The 12,607-nt window shown below is 39.0% G+C and overlaps 1 protein-coding gene across 1 annotated transcript; it reads right to left on the reverse strand.

The window, feature by feature from the left end:
* Positions 1-7,920: 7,920 nt before the first annotated feature.
* On the reverse strand, positions 7,921-10,591 carry LOC148029238 (protein DMR6-LIKE OXYGENASE 2-like). Its single transcript, XM_087688011.1, has 4 exons — positions 10,181-10,591; positions 9,479-9,702; positions 8,422-8,749; positions 7,921-8,317 (listed from the first exon to the last, which is right to left on the reverse strand). The coding sequence occupies exons 1-4, from the start codon at positions 10,502-10,504 to the stop codon at positions 8,054-8,056; spliced, it is 1,140 nt and encodes a 379-aa protein (XP_087544137.1). The 5' UTR covers positions 10,505-10,591; the 3' UTR covers positions 7,921-8,053.
* Positions 10,592-12,607: the final 2,016 nt, after the last annotated feature.

The raw sequence follows: 12,607 nt of genomic DNA on the forward strand, positions 1-12,607 counted from the left end.
TCACGGCTCGCGATGATCTTCTTTGCCTCTTAGTCATATAATTTGTAAGCCTTCTGCTCATCACTATAACCCAAGAAGATACATATTTTGCTTTTTGGTTTTAACTTGTTTCTCTTCTCATCTGGAACATGTGCATAACATTCACATCCAAAAGTTCTGAAATGTGAGACAGATGGTTTCTTACGAGTGTAAGCCTCATGAGGTGTTTTTCCCTGGAGAGCCTTTGTGTAGCTCCGATTTAGAATGTAGACTGCAATATTAACAGCTTCAGCCCAAAAGTGGTTAGGCAATCCATTGCCCTTTAGCATGCATCTTGCCATCTCCAAAATGGTGTGATTCTTGCATTTCACAACATCATTCTGCTAAGGTGTGTGAGGCGCCGTCAATTGACGCTTAATCCCTTTGATCTTGCAAAAGCCTTCAAACTCCTTTGAGTTGAACTCACCACCACCATCTGTTCTAAATTTCTTCACACTTTTCCCTGTTTCATTCTCAACAAGTTTTATCCATTCTTTAAACTTACCAAAATCTTGAGCCTTATCACGAAGGAAGTACACCCACATCTTCCTACTGTAGTCGTCGACAATCAACATAAAATAAGAAGATCCCCCCACGGCCTATGTAGGCATCTTACCACACAAGTCAGCATGCACCAACTCTAGAGGAGCCTGTGCTCTATTCTTGCTTTCTTGTGGAAATGCCTTTCTCTGTTGCTTGCCCATCATACAAGCTTCACATGGTTCCTTCAATTCAGTTATTATAGGTAGGTGAGCAACCATACCTTGCTTTGCATCTCCTTCAATACTGTAAATCCAATGTGTCCAAACCTTTCATGCCAAAGCTTACTTGTGCCCACTCCAACGGTGGCTGTAAGAGCACTTAGCTCATATAGGTTGTTCCTTCTTTCTCCTTTGCCAACAATTGTGCCAGCACTATCAAGAATTTCTGTACCTGTCTTCTTGAACCTCACTTCATGACCAAGATCAATTATGGCAGCAAACTGATAAGAGATTTCTCCTGATTTCGAGAACATACAACACATTCGAAAGCTTTTTGACATCACCATTGGCAAAAACAAAAGAAATAGTACCTGTGCCCGCAGCAAGGCATTTAGCATAATTTCCAACCGTCACAGTGATGGATTCTTGTAGAGGCTGCATAGAACTATATAAACCTTTCTTGTTGGTCATGTGACGGGAGGCCCCACTATCCAACACCCATGAGTCAGTGGTAGATTCTTCTTATGCCGAGGAGTACACTTCCTCAATGGTCACCATGAATAATTCCAGCTCTGCTTTAGCCGTATTGGCTTTCTCTTTCCCTTTACTTTTAAGGGTACCATTCTTTTCATCTGCCTTCTTGACACGACAATCTGCAATTGCATGTCCTTTCTTCTTGCAGTAGAAGCACTCTCCTTGAAACTTCTTCTTTCCGCCCTTCTTCTTTTTGTCACTATCATTTTTGGTGGAGGAACCACCTTTGCCTTTTGCATTGGCAGAGAATGCAACATCTCCATTGTTGCTTCCTTCTCGGGCTTTCAGCCTCAACTCCTCCTCCATTAATAATGCACAAAACTCCTCAAAAGTCAAAGCTTGAGGTCTCACCTGAGTATTAAGGACAGTTACTAGTCCATCAAACTTTTGTGGACAAATCCAAAGACATCTCCGAGCTAGCTCTTCACTAGTTTTTTGTATCCCAGCGCTAGCCATCTGGTCGTGCAGATTCTTAATCCAAGTGATGAATGCTTCAACCGTCTCTCCTTCAGCAAACTTCTCCACTGCTAGTTGATTCTCCAAGTTTTGAATCCTTGTTTGGTTTCGTGTTTCATACTAACTCCTTAGTACATTCTAAGCCTCTGACACTTTTGTTGTATGCTGAATCAAAGTCAGAACACTATCAGGACAGCTTGAAACTAAGGCACACAATGCATCTGAATTCCTTCGTTTCCAAGCTCGTAGAAGATCTGCATTCGGAGGAATCATCACACTAGGATTTGATGGGTCGGGGGTAGGCTGTGGTTCTGCGTCAGTCCCCAGCACAGTCTCCAGAAGCTCATAAGAATCAAGGATAGTTGTAATTTTGAACTTCCACAAGGTGTAGTTTGTACCATCTAACTTGCCTTCACTGAAGGTTGGTGGACGAATCCTCAGTGTTTGAATAGCCGGTACAGCAACACCACCTCCTGCACCACTTCCTAATGCGCCAGAACTACTTTTGGAAGTCGACATAGTTTCTCTTTGCTGTTGAAGCCTTTGCCTCTTGCACACTCTCCGATCTCTAGAGCCCCTTGGGCTCTGATACCATGTAAAATATTACACGGCGCAGCAAACAGAATCTGAGAAAGAGATAGAGAGTACACAACAGATAAAAGGAGAATCAGTAAATTCTTTAACTCCAAACAACTGATACAAAGATGGCTCTATCCACCTGTGCGCTTCCACTGTGTGAAGCATAGATGGCGATTTAGACAGAAGATAGGTGAAGAGCTTAAGGCTAGCTAGAACAACAACTCTGACTGGGTGAAAGATGAGTGATCGATGGCTATAAAGGGGTTTAGCTTTTATAGCCTCCGAAGGCTGTTAGGTCGGCCTGACCGACCTACTATATGAGCCTCTACTAGTCGGCCAGGGAATATTCCCTTTACCATCGGGCCGGGGGCGCTGCCCCCAGACCCCCACCAGGGGGGCCGCTGGCTCCCATGGGACCCCCTAGCGAGGGGCCACTTCCACGGCCCCCAGACCTCACAATAGGGGCCCCTTTTAACTCCCTTACCCCACAACTCGATGCAATGCACCTCGAGTTGCTACCAGCTTAACCACTCCGTCTAACCTAAAGATTAGACCCACAACGGTCACCTTTTTGCCATCCGGTCATCTGATATACAAGTCACGACTCAACCCGGGCTCACATTTGGCTTCTTCTCATAATGGGGGCCTTATAACTTTGAGCACCATGGATCATTGGTAGCACCTAATGAGGGTAGGACATTGATCATATCTAACATATCTCCTATTAGTGGGTTCAATTCGCTTATTATGTCTTGGTGCGTTCCTTCTTATTACAAACAGCCCTCAACTTATGTGCACTCAATGTGTGCGTGGTACTCTTTTTCGTGCACCGTGCGAAATCAGACTTCCACCTTTCAAGTGCACTTCAAGTGTCAGAAACAGTGTGAGATGTAGATACTAGATGAACAACCTACAACCTACAACTCTCTCCCTCTCTCTCACGAGCTCTCTCTCTCAAACTGACTCTCTGAATGCAAATGAGCTCTCTATCTCTCTCGTGCCCCCTTTTGTGGTTTCCCCTTCTCCCCTTATCTCTATTTTTCTCCTTGGAAATGTAAAAATCTGCTTTCTTTCTTCCCTTGTTTCCATGTTCCCTGGTTATCCAGAGAGTTAAATTTTTCCTCTTTTTCTTGTTTCTCCAAACTTAATGCCTCAAATCTGACACAAAATACATAACTCCTATTCTACCAATGAATAGAAAGTGTCTTACACCTAGACTAACCCACAAAAGAGATCGAATGGCCTCCAACTCCCTTGCTTCCTACCTAAAACCAAACAATGTTTCGGAGTTGAATTCCTACTTCGTCGCTTATTTTGAAGCACACAAACACTCAAGCTTGAATATGTTGGTCCTGGCAATGGAACCAAAATGTGGGAGCTTATGCTTGACCACCAAGACCCATGAACTACTCATTTCTTTAAGCATTTCAAGCCGAATGCTATGGCTACCACTCACATAGCCATACGCACTCTCAACCCTACAAGTGTTGTGAGCTTACCTTGATGCCCAATTGAGTAGCCTCCTCCCTCAAGCACTCCGATAACTCCATGACCTAGAATGCAAGGTCAAGAAATCTCAATCCTCTACCTCCAAGCTCCGTCCTCGAGAGCCGCATGTACAAGAGAAGAGAAGAGAATAGAATAAGAGAGGACAAGATGGAGAGCTTCTCCACCATAGTCCCTCACCCTCACACTCACTCCCTCACACTCTCATACTCCCTCTCTCAAACACAAGCACAAGCACAAGCAAGGAGAAGAGAAGAAAAGCGCCACTTTAGCCACATACCAAGAATGAGCTTCTCTATTCACTTTTTTACTTTTATACATGCCCTCATCCCTTTGGGCACCCATCCCTTTTTTACATGGCCAGATGTTTTAGCCACAGTCTTCTTTTCTCATGTCTTTCTTCTTCTCACATTTATTTTGCATGTTCCCTTCTACGTTTACAATTTGTACAGGAGGAAGCCTAGCACTCTTTTACAAAATGAATCACATTGTGCCATGCCCTATCTTTGCTAGAATTTTCGGTACACCTTGTTAAAATATTTGGTGCATCTTGCTAGAATATTTGGTGCGCTCATTGTTATAAACTTTCTACATTTTTTATGTGCTTGCCTTCTTTCCCACCTTTCTCGCCTCGTGCCATCTTCCATTTTTGACTTGGGCTTCCTTTGTCTTCCTTTTTGGGATATATCGGTTGTAACATCCTTGTAACAAACCATAATGGAAAAAAATCCTTATAATGTAGGATTAGGTCCCTTGTAAAGAAATATGAGTTTATAGTGTGATGGGCTTCAGGTTTTTGTACATGTACTTCTCCTTGTGTAGGTGCATGACTATGGGGGTCTAAATTTATTGTCTCCACCAACTCATGGCAATGTGCATAGAAATATGTTTATGTACACATACGTGTATGTATATACATATACTTACATATATTCATAGGCTACACAAACATATATGTATAGGCATGTGCGCAGCCTATGTTGCACATATGTGTGCATATTTATATGCTACGCATATGCATATATGTAAGTTACACCTATATATCAATTACACACATGTATATCCTACAAACAAAGCACACATATATGTTACAAACACACATATGTATAGGGTGTACAAAGTATGCACATACATATAGGCTATGCATACATGCACATACATATGTATGTGTAGCCTATGTGCACACATATCTATATATGTATATGCATGGGTTACACACACACATTAGCTATAGAAACACATAGAATACCCATAAGCACATGCATAGCCTATGTAGAGGTATACCTATAGACTATACATACACATAGAAATGCATACATGCTATGCATATGTACACACATATGGATAGCCTACAGAGACATACGAATAGGCTACACACACGTATATGTGTAGGCTATACAAATGTGTACACATAGGGCATGCACATGCATAGGCTATGCACATAAATACACATATGAATAAGTATTTCTATATGTGTATGCATAAAAAATACATATGCTTAGGTATATGCATAAACATACATATGAATATGTATACACTCACACATATATTTGTGTATGTGAAACCTATGCATGTATGCATGTGTATATGTAATGTGTTGTTTATGTGTATGTGTGCATTTGCATAGCCTATGTGTGTACATTTGTGTATGCATAGCCATAGGCAAACATATAAGCACAATCATGATCTAATAACTACCAATAAGTACCCATCTCAAAAACAAACTAGCAACTGTTTGGGTAAGTTGCATATTTATCCCAAGAAGATTCCCTAAGATTCTCTAAAAAGTCTTTATTCAAAAATTCCTCATTATTCAAAATTAGGTAAATTTGAGCAATGATATTTTCAATTTCATCAATTTTCAATATAATAGTACAACTTTCACAATCATATATTTCTAGATGATTCATTTGATAGTGAATATTATTGCTCAGACTAGGCAAAATTTAAGATGATGTAATATTTGCAACTCCTCTTTATAAAGTTATGCATGCTTAAAAAATACATTTTGACATAAGATTGAAAAATATCTATTGATCGATCATTCACATTCTCTCTTATATTACTAAGATCGTAAATGATGAAATTTTTAGTCCTCTCGATATACTAAGAGTTGAGATCTTCTAAGTTTTAGGTACTTAAACTAAAAGATGTTGATTTCCGAGTGCAATCACAAAAGGAGTTCTTTAGAACAAATGAAATTATAAAGGAAAAGGAATGAAATGAAAACGCACATAGAAGTAAATCTCTTCCACTTATACATGCATCAAATATATAAAGAAGACTCATAGCCATGAAAAATCTAATCTTATAGTAAAGGGTATACAACCTATGTTAGCAATTCCATACATTGTGTCTATGTGTAATTGATGCTAATAGTAGTGATCACCAAAATTAAAATTTTAGACCTGTAATTAACTCTGGCATATCCTTAACATGATTATGTACACCTAGAATATATAGTGATATGCAGATGAAACAAGATCCAACATTTTCAATACATTTTAGTACTTAGAAGTCAACACATTTGTGTTTCACAAAGGACGTTCACTTGAGGTTTACGTGGAAATTTTTCTTTCTACAATGACAAGGTAAAATGTTTGGTAAGTTCTTCGATAGATAAAGGCAATGTATGGTGAGTCTAGAATCTCGTGTCCTTGGGTGCGTGTGGCCACTGTTCTCAATTTTGTATGACACTTTTGTGCCTCATCTTGGTAACAAAGAAAGGCCCTCTCTCTATGATACTTGTAATCATATTCTGTCCATAAAATATCTCCATTATTCATTTTGTTTCATGTTTTCCCCCATCGGTGTGCCCTTTGCTACGCTCTCAATCAAATAATTTATGTCTCCAATCCCCGTAAAACAATTTAGATTAAATACAACTCATGCAACAGCAACAGAGCATTCATAAAATTCCCAAACCTACCACACTTGTGGGCAATTGCACTTGTAGGAGTTGTATTACAATCTCAATTTACCCCTATCTCCCCACATGACCTGAAGAAAGTGTTTATGCATATCTCACCATTGACGTGTTAATATGATAAATAATTAAACAATCCCTCCAAGGACTTAGCCACTCTTGCAGGTGAAAAAACAACTTGTTGAAAGGTTGGATATTAAAATGCAAGCAATTATGATGACCTTTAATGATCTCCATAAGATATACAACTCATTTATTCAAACTTTGATTTGATGCATGGTCATCAATAGTATCACTCTAGGTACACCAAAAATCTTCTAAATTGACCTAGCTAAAGTATTTGTTGCTTCACAACCTATCATAGCTATTACATGATACGAAAGAATAATTTTCCCTAACTCTAGATTTTAGACCCAAAATACTAGTTCTCTCATTAAAAAGCTACCATATTTTAAACCTATGAGCATGGCATTATCCCTTTCTAAAGGTGTATTTCTCTTTTTCTTTTTGAAAAAGAAAAGCTTTTGAGATAACACATAAGTAAAATCCACAATGTTCTTAAGAAATCCTTGTATTTCTAGAATTTAGATACTCATATATTTTGATTGCATTTAGTAAACTCTCCAACCAATGTTGCTTAAACTAAAGAGAAATATGACTTGTCCCACTCATTTTCAATCTTTATTTATTTTTTAGAATTTTATAGGCAACATATTATTCAACTAGAAAGTGTTGTTCATAACTCATTTGATTCACAATTATATTGCAATGAAAATGTGAAGATAAATTTCTAGTTTCTAAATTGCAAGACTCATCGAAACATTTAGTTAATTTGTGAACTTAATCACATTCTACGGTTTTTTTTTTCACAAGTTTCATGATAAGGTATCACCACATCTATGTGCACAATTCTTTAACAATTCTACTAGATGTAGACATTTATGATTGGAATTCTATTTGCACAAATATAACTATCTCAATTTAATTTCCAATACTCTTTATGCTCAAATATAACTCGTCAATTAGGCCTCTGATGCTCGCTTAATCACTTTAGAAGATTATCTAATTTCCTTTTAGAAGTCTTTACTTAAGCATCTCAAACAATGGGTTAATTTCGCGTTTATATTCCATGTACTTGTAATCAATACTCACATTAAAAGAATGCACAAGTTTCTTTAAAACCTAACCACTTGAGAGAAGTTGTAAAATGAAATTGAGAATATCCATAGATTAATGCCATTATAATGGCTATACATGTGATATTAAACTTAAATCTCACAAAAAATATTATGACAATAAGATTCTAGTTAACATGGTCTTTGTAATTCATTCCCTAGGCAGGAGCTTTGTAAGAGCCTCCAACTATGTTCAAAGTAGTTTTATGAAGGGGTAGTTTCTTGACATAGTAATTTCTAATATATTCAGCATATTCTAACTCTTTATATATAGGAGGATTATTTTCATCAACTAGAACTTTGAGAGGTCCTATCTTGGCATCTTCATATGGTCCAAAGAGAGCTGCTAAGGAGATTCTTGCTTTGTCCTTTTGCACCACCACTCGATGTTCCACGCTCTTATACTTTCCATTAGTTAAGATCTGTAGTAAGGAATAATTCTAAGATTAAGAAAAGTAGCTGATTGTATTATGCAAGAGTTACTGAGTGACATGCATTTGATAATTTGCAATAGCTTAAGGCATACCTCAATTTGGTCTCCGACATTGACAATGATAGAGTTAGGTGTTGGTTGTACAAGAATCCACTTGTCATCTTTTCTTACTTGGAGCCCTGGTACATCATCTTGCAAGAGCAAGGTAATGCCATTAAGATCAGAATGTGCACTCTGTCCAAAGACTAAGCTAGGTTCAGGGCAAGGTGGATAAAAATTGACAACCAAGACCAAACGCTCCACCAATCCAGGGACACATGATTCAATGTACTCTTGGCTAAATCCCAAGCTTTGAAAGATTGCTTGTCTGATGACGAGTGCGAGCTTATCAAGGTTGGTTTGGTAATCTAACATCTCTTCTCTTCAAAACCACCAAGTGTCAATGAGAAGTATGTGGCACACTTTTGATCATTCTTGAAAGCAATCAACATTGTTCTTGAATTCTTTTAGCTAGATTTGCAAATTACCCTCTAAACATTTCCATCGTCTTATTAAAGTAGAGACATTTGACTATGTTTTGCAATTGCAAATTTCCAAATCTAAATGCAGTGAGAATATTTTTCACCTAGAGGAAGCACAAAGTTGTAAATGTTTCAAAAAGCCTTAGGATGCACCTTAGATTTCAATATTGCCTCTTGAAAAGAGTGGTTATCCTTGAGGTGTTCCAAAAAGTTAAGTTGACCGTAGCTTTAATTAAAATGTTGCACTTTTCAAGATGGGCTCTTCCAAACAAATGGCTATTCTAGAGGTGTAGCAAAAGGTTGAGTAGATGCAAACTAGATTAAATTTTGAGATTTGGGATTCCTTTCCTTTCAGAGTTATGCATTGGTGTGTCACATGATGGGTAGTTACATGTTGGGAGAATGGTGGAACCACACTTTATAGGTATCCTCATCTTACGTTTGGCCGTAAAACTATGGTGCCTTGCAGGCGTATTACCAAAATATTTTGTACTTTGTTGTTGCAACTTGTCACCTATTTGTACTTTAACCCGAGAAATTACTTGTGCAGGGTATCCTTTCAAACAACGAAAAATTAGGGATCGGGGTGATTATGTAACAATAATATCAAGTGCTTGTAGTTTGATTACCTTAGAATCTCAGGCGCACCCTCTTGAAACCCATTGCACACTCCTGGGCGACGACGGATTACCAAGGCATCTTTCCAATCACGGGTGGCTCCAGTCCCGGTTGCGATGGTGACGGCACTGTCGGCACTACCGAACGGTATTTTTAGCTTTTCGGATGAGGGCAAGTCATTGAATCTGTTAACGGCCTTCAAAACGGAGGTGAGATCTATTCCCGGGTTCACCACCTGCGGCAATGTTACGCAGGAGACGTGACAGAATAGTGAGATATGAATTGATGTCCTTTACCAGGCCAAATGGATCGAGCCAAGCCAAATCAGAAGGGCTTATATTTTATAGTGATGGGTCGATTACATACGTATTGACAATCGTCAGCAGACGACAGGGATGGTTAGGGGATATATGTATGTATGTAGATGACATCCGCGCACACATGCAACAGCAGCATTAGATAATGCGAGGTGGTTGAAATTATGATGGCTGCATGCGGCGATGCTGGTACTGATAGGTGACATATAGGTGCAGCGGCAGGAAGGGTTAGATTGCATAATGCAAAGATTGTGACGGCATACGGTCACGTTTATAAATAACGGTGCAAAGATGCGGGACACACTATGATATCGTTGAATAAGTGGTACGCACGATGGAAGTTATGCCATTACGTTCTACGCAGGAGAATGAGTAAGCATAAATGAATGTATTAACCTTGAAGAAGCCCCAATCGAGGCAGGCCTGCCCGACCTGGCGGACGAGGTCCTGCCAGGTCTCAGAGTCGTCCATGACGGCATCCGGGTGGATGCCTCGGAAGTCAATGGCGGGGATGGCCAGTGTCTCGTCCAGCGCCTGCTGCACGACTTTATTTATGGTATCGTTGTTACTCACACAGTCAAGGTCGTCGAGGAGGGGCCTCTCCCGGACGGGCCTCACGTAGTGCGACGGCACGCTCGCGATGCCCTCCCTCACCATCTCCCCCACGGTTTTCGATTGCTCCTGGCTGCTGCCGATCACAAGAGTCGGGCCGCTCGCCATTGGTCTGGGTTGGAGACGAGACACAAAACACTTTTGGGAGGGAGACGAGAGACAGACAGACGCTTGGTGTTTTCCCTCTTCCACGAATGTGAGCCATATTATAGGTGCGTTCCCCCTCTCTCTCTCTCTCTTTCTCTCTCTCTCTCCCCCCCCCCGCCCCCCCAACCCCTTGCAAGGATAGCGTGGGTCTGGCTCGCTTATGCGCTACTTCAATGCTTTGACTGCGAGATGTACAGTGCTCCATTGAAGGAGAGCCAATTGAGCTAGCCTCGCCCCAGGTGGCACGAAACGTCGGGACTCGGGCCGGACAACTCGTCAGCTTTTTGGGATCCGGTCAAAAGAGTACCGCTGCCCTTTGTCTTCCTTTTTGGGAAAGATCGGTTGTAACATCCTTGTAACAAACCATAATGGAAAAAAATCCTTATAATGTAGGATTTAGGTCCCTTGTAAAGAAAGATGAGTTTATAGTGTGATGGGCTTCAGGTTTTTGTACATGTACTTCTCCTTGTGTAGGTGCATGACTATGGGGGTCTAAATTTCTTGTCTCCACCAACTCAAAGGAAGCCATTGGTACACAAGCTAGAAGAGGTATTAGCAAGAAGACCTTTGATCATCCTACACAAAATTGAGCCAAAGCCCATTTTTACTAGGGTGAGAACTATGAAATCCCACTCTACTATGTTCTAGACCTTATCATGGTCAAGTTTTATGTTGATGGAATTTCCATCAGGGGCAAAAGCACATTATGAAAAATTTGGACTTAATTTTGGTCCTTGCAATTAGAATTTCCACCTTAGAGATAGAGGCAATTTAAAAACCACTAAAAATGACATTAATTTCAAAATTTGCAAATTTTCTACTTTTTCTAAAAAGTATATAAGTTATTATGTGTCTTTTAAGTTGTCAATTAGCCCTAATTGGAAGTCTAGAGGTTAGTACACACAATAGACTACCTAGTGCTCAAAATTTGATGAGTTGTATCTAGTTGGCTTTGGATTAATGGCATACTCTCTATTTATCAAAACATGAGCCGAAAAACTATGCAGAGGCTTAAGTTTCATTTTTCACATTACAATTTGAATATTATTTTTAAACATATTTTCATTTTTTACAAGCAGCTTCACAAACATTACAAATAGGCATGGCTAGAATGACCAAATCAACATCACAAATGGAGAGGGGTTGGATTGAATCAACACTACAAGTAGAGATGGTAGTGCATGAATCATCATCACAAAAATATATAAGAGAGATACATATCATGTCCATGTTGATTTTGACTGCAAGTATAAGCCATTGTGTATGAAAAACAAACCTATCTAAGGTCATCTATATTCACAAAAGTATGAAGAAAGATTGAAGGTCTTGAAAATGTCTTGAGAGGGAAAATGACCAAAACATTTTCTCAAAAAATGGGAGCATGGTAAAATTTTTACAAATGAACTTCAAACTTGTTAGAGATTGTATTTTTAAAATCTACTCTTTAAGATATTTTCAATCATATATGGATTGATAAGATTTGAAAATGGAACAATGAAGTCACATCAAAGATTATCTTTTGTTTAGGGGATATCACCATAATAGAATCTTTTTTTTTAATTTAAGAAAGCTTTATGGAGTCTAGCCTCATCCAATCTTGAGACCCCATCATGCTATATATAAATTTCAAAAAGCTTGCAAAGAGTAGGTTCTAAAAATTCAATCTCCACAAGTTTGGAGTTCATTTGCCAAAATTTGACTGTGCCCCCAATTTTTGAGAAAATATGTTGGTCAAACTCTCTTAGAAGGATTTTGGAGACATCAAATTTCCCCTAATGAAATTTATTGGCCACAAGCAGACAGCGAATATGGAATTATGGACAAAAAAAGTGTACCAAATTTTTCTTCATAACTCTACATCTCTATTTATGGACATAACATTATTATTTAGCTTTGTTGGAGATGGTTATACTAGGTCTCTTAATAAATACATAACATTTAGATGTGATCAACAATATATATATACATTAGAAAGAGATTTATTAGAGAGGCAGAATGCCTCTTTTAGTTCAACATTAGACCAATGCAAAGAACAACAACCATTACACAACAATGAAACTATTT

Source organism: Lygodium microphyllum, chromosome 11, assembly GCF_053477565.2.
Source record: "Lygodium microphyllum isolate KBCC chromosome 11, Lygodium_microphyllum_v1.1.10, whole genome shotgun sequence".
In the NCBI taxonomy this organism is placed as follows: Eukaryota; Viridiplantae; Streptophyta; class Polypodiopsida; order Schizaeales; family Lygodiaceae; genus Lygodium; species Lygodium microphyllum.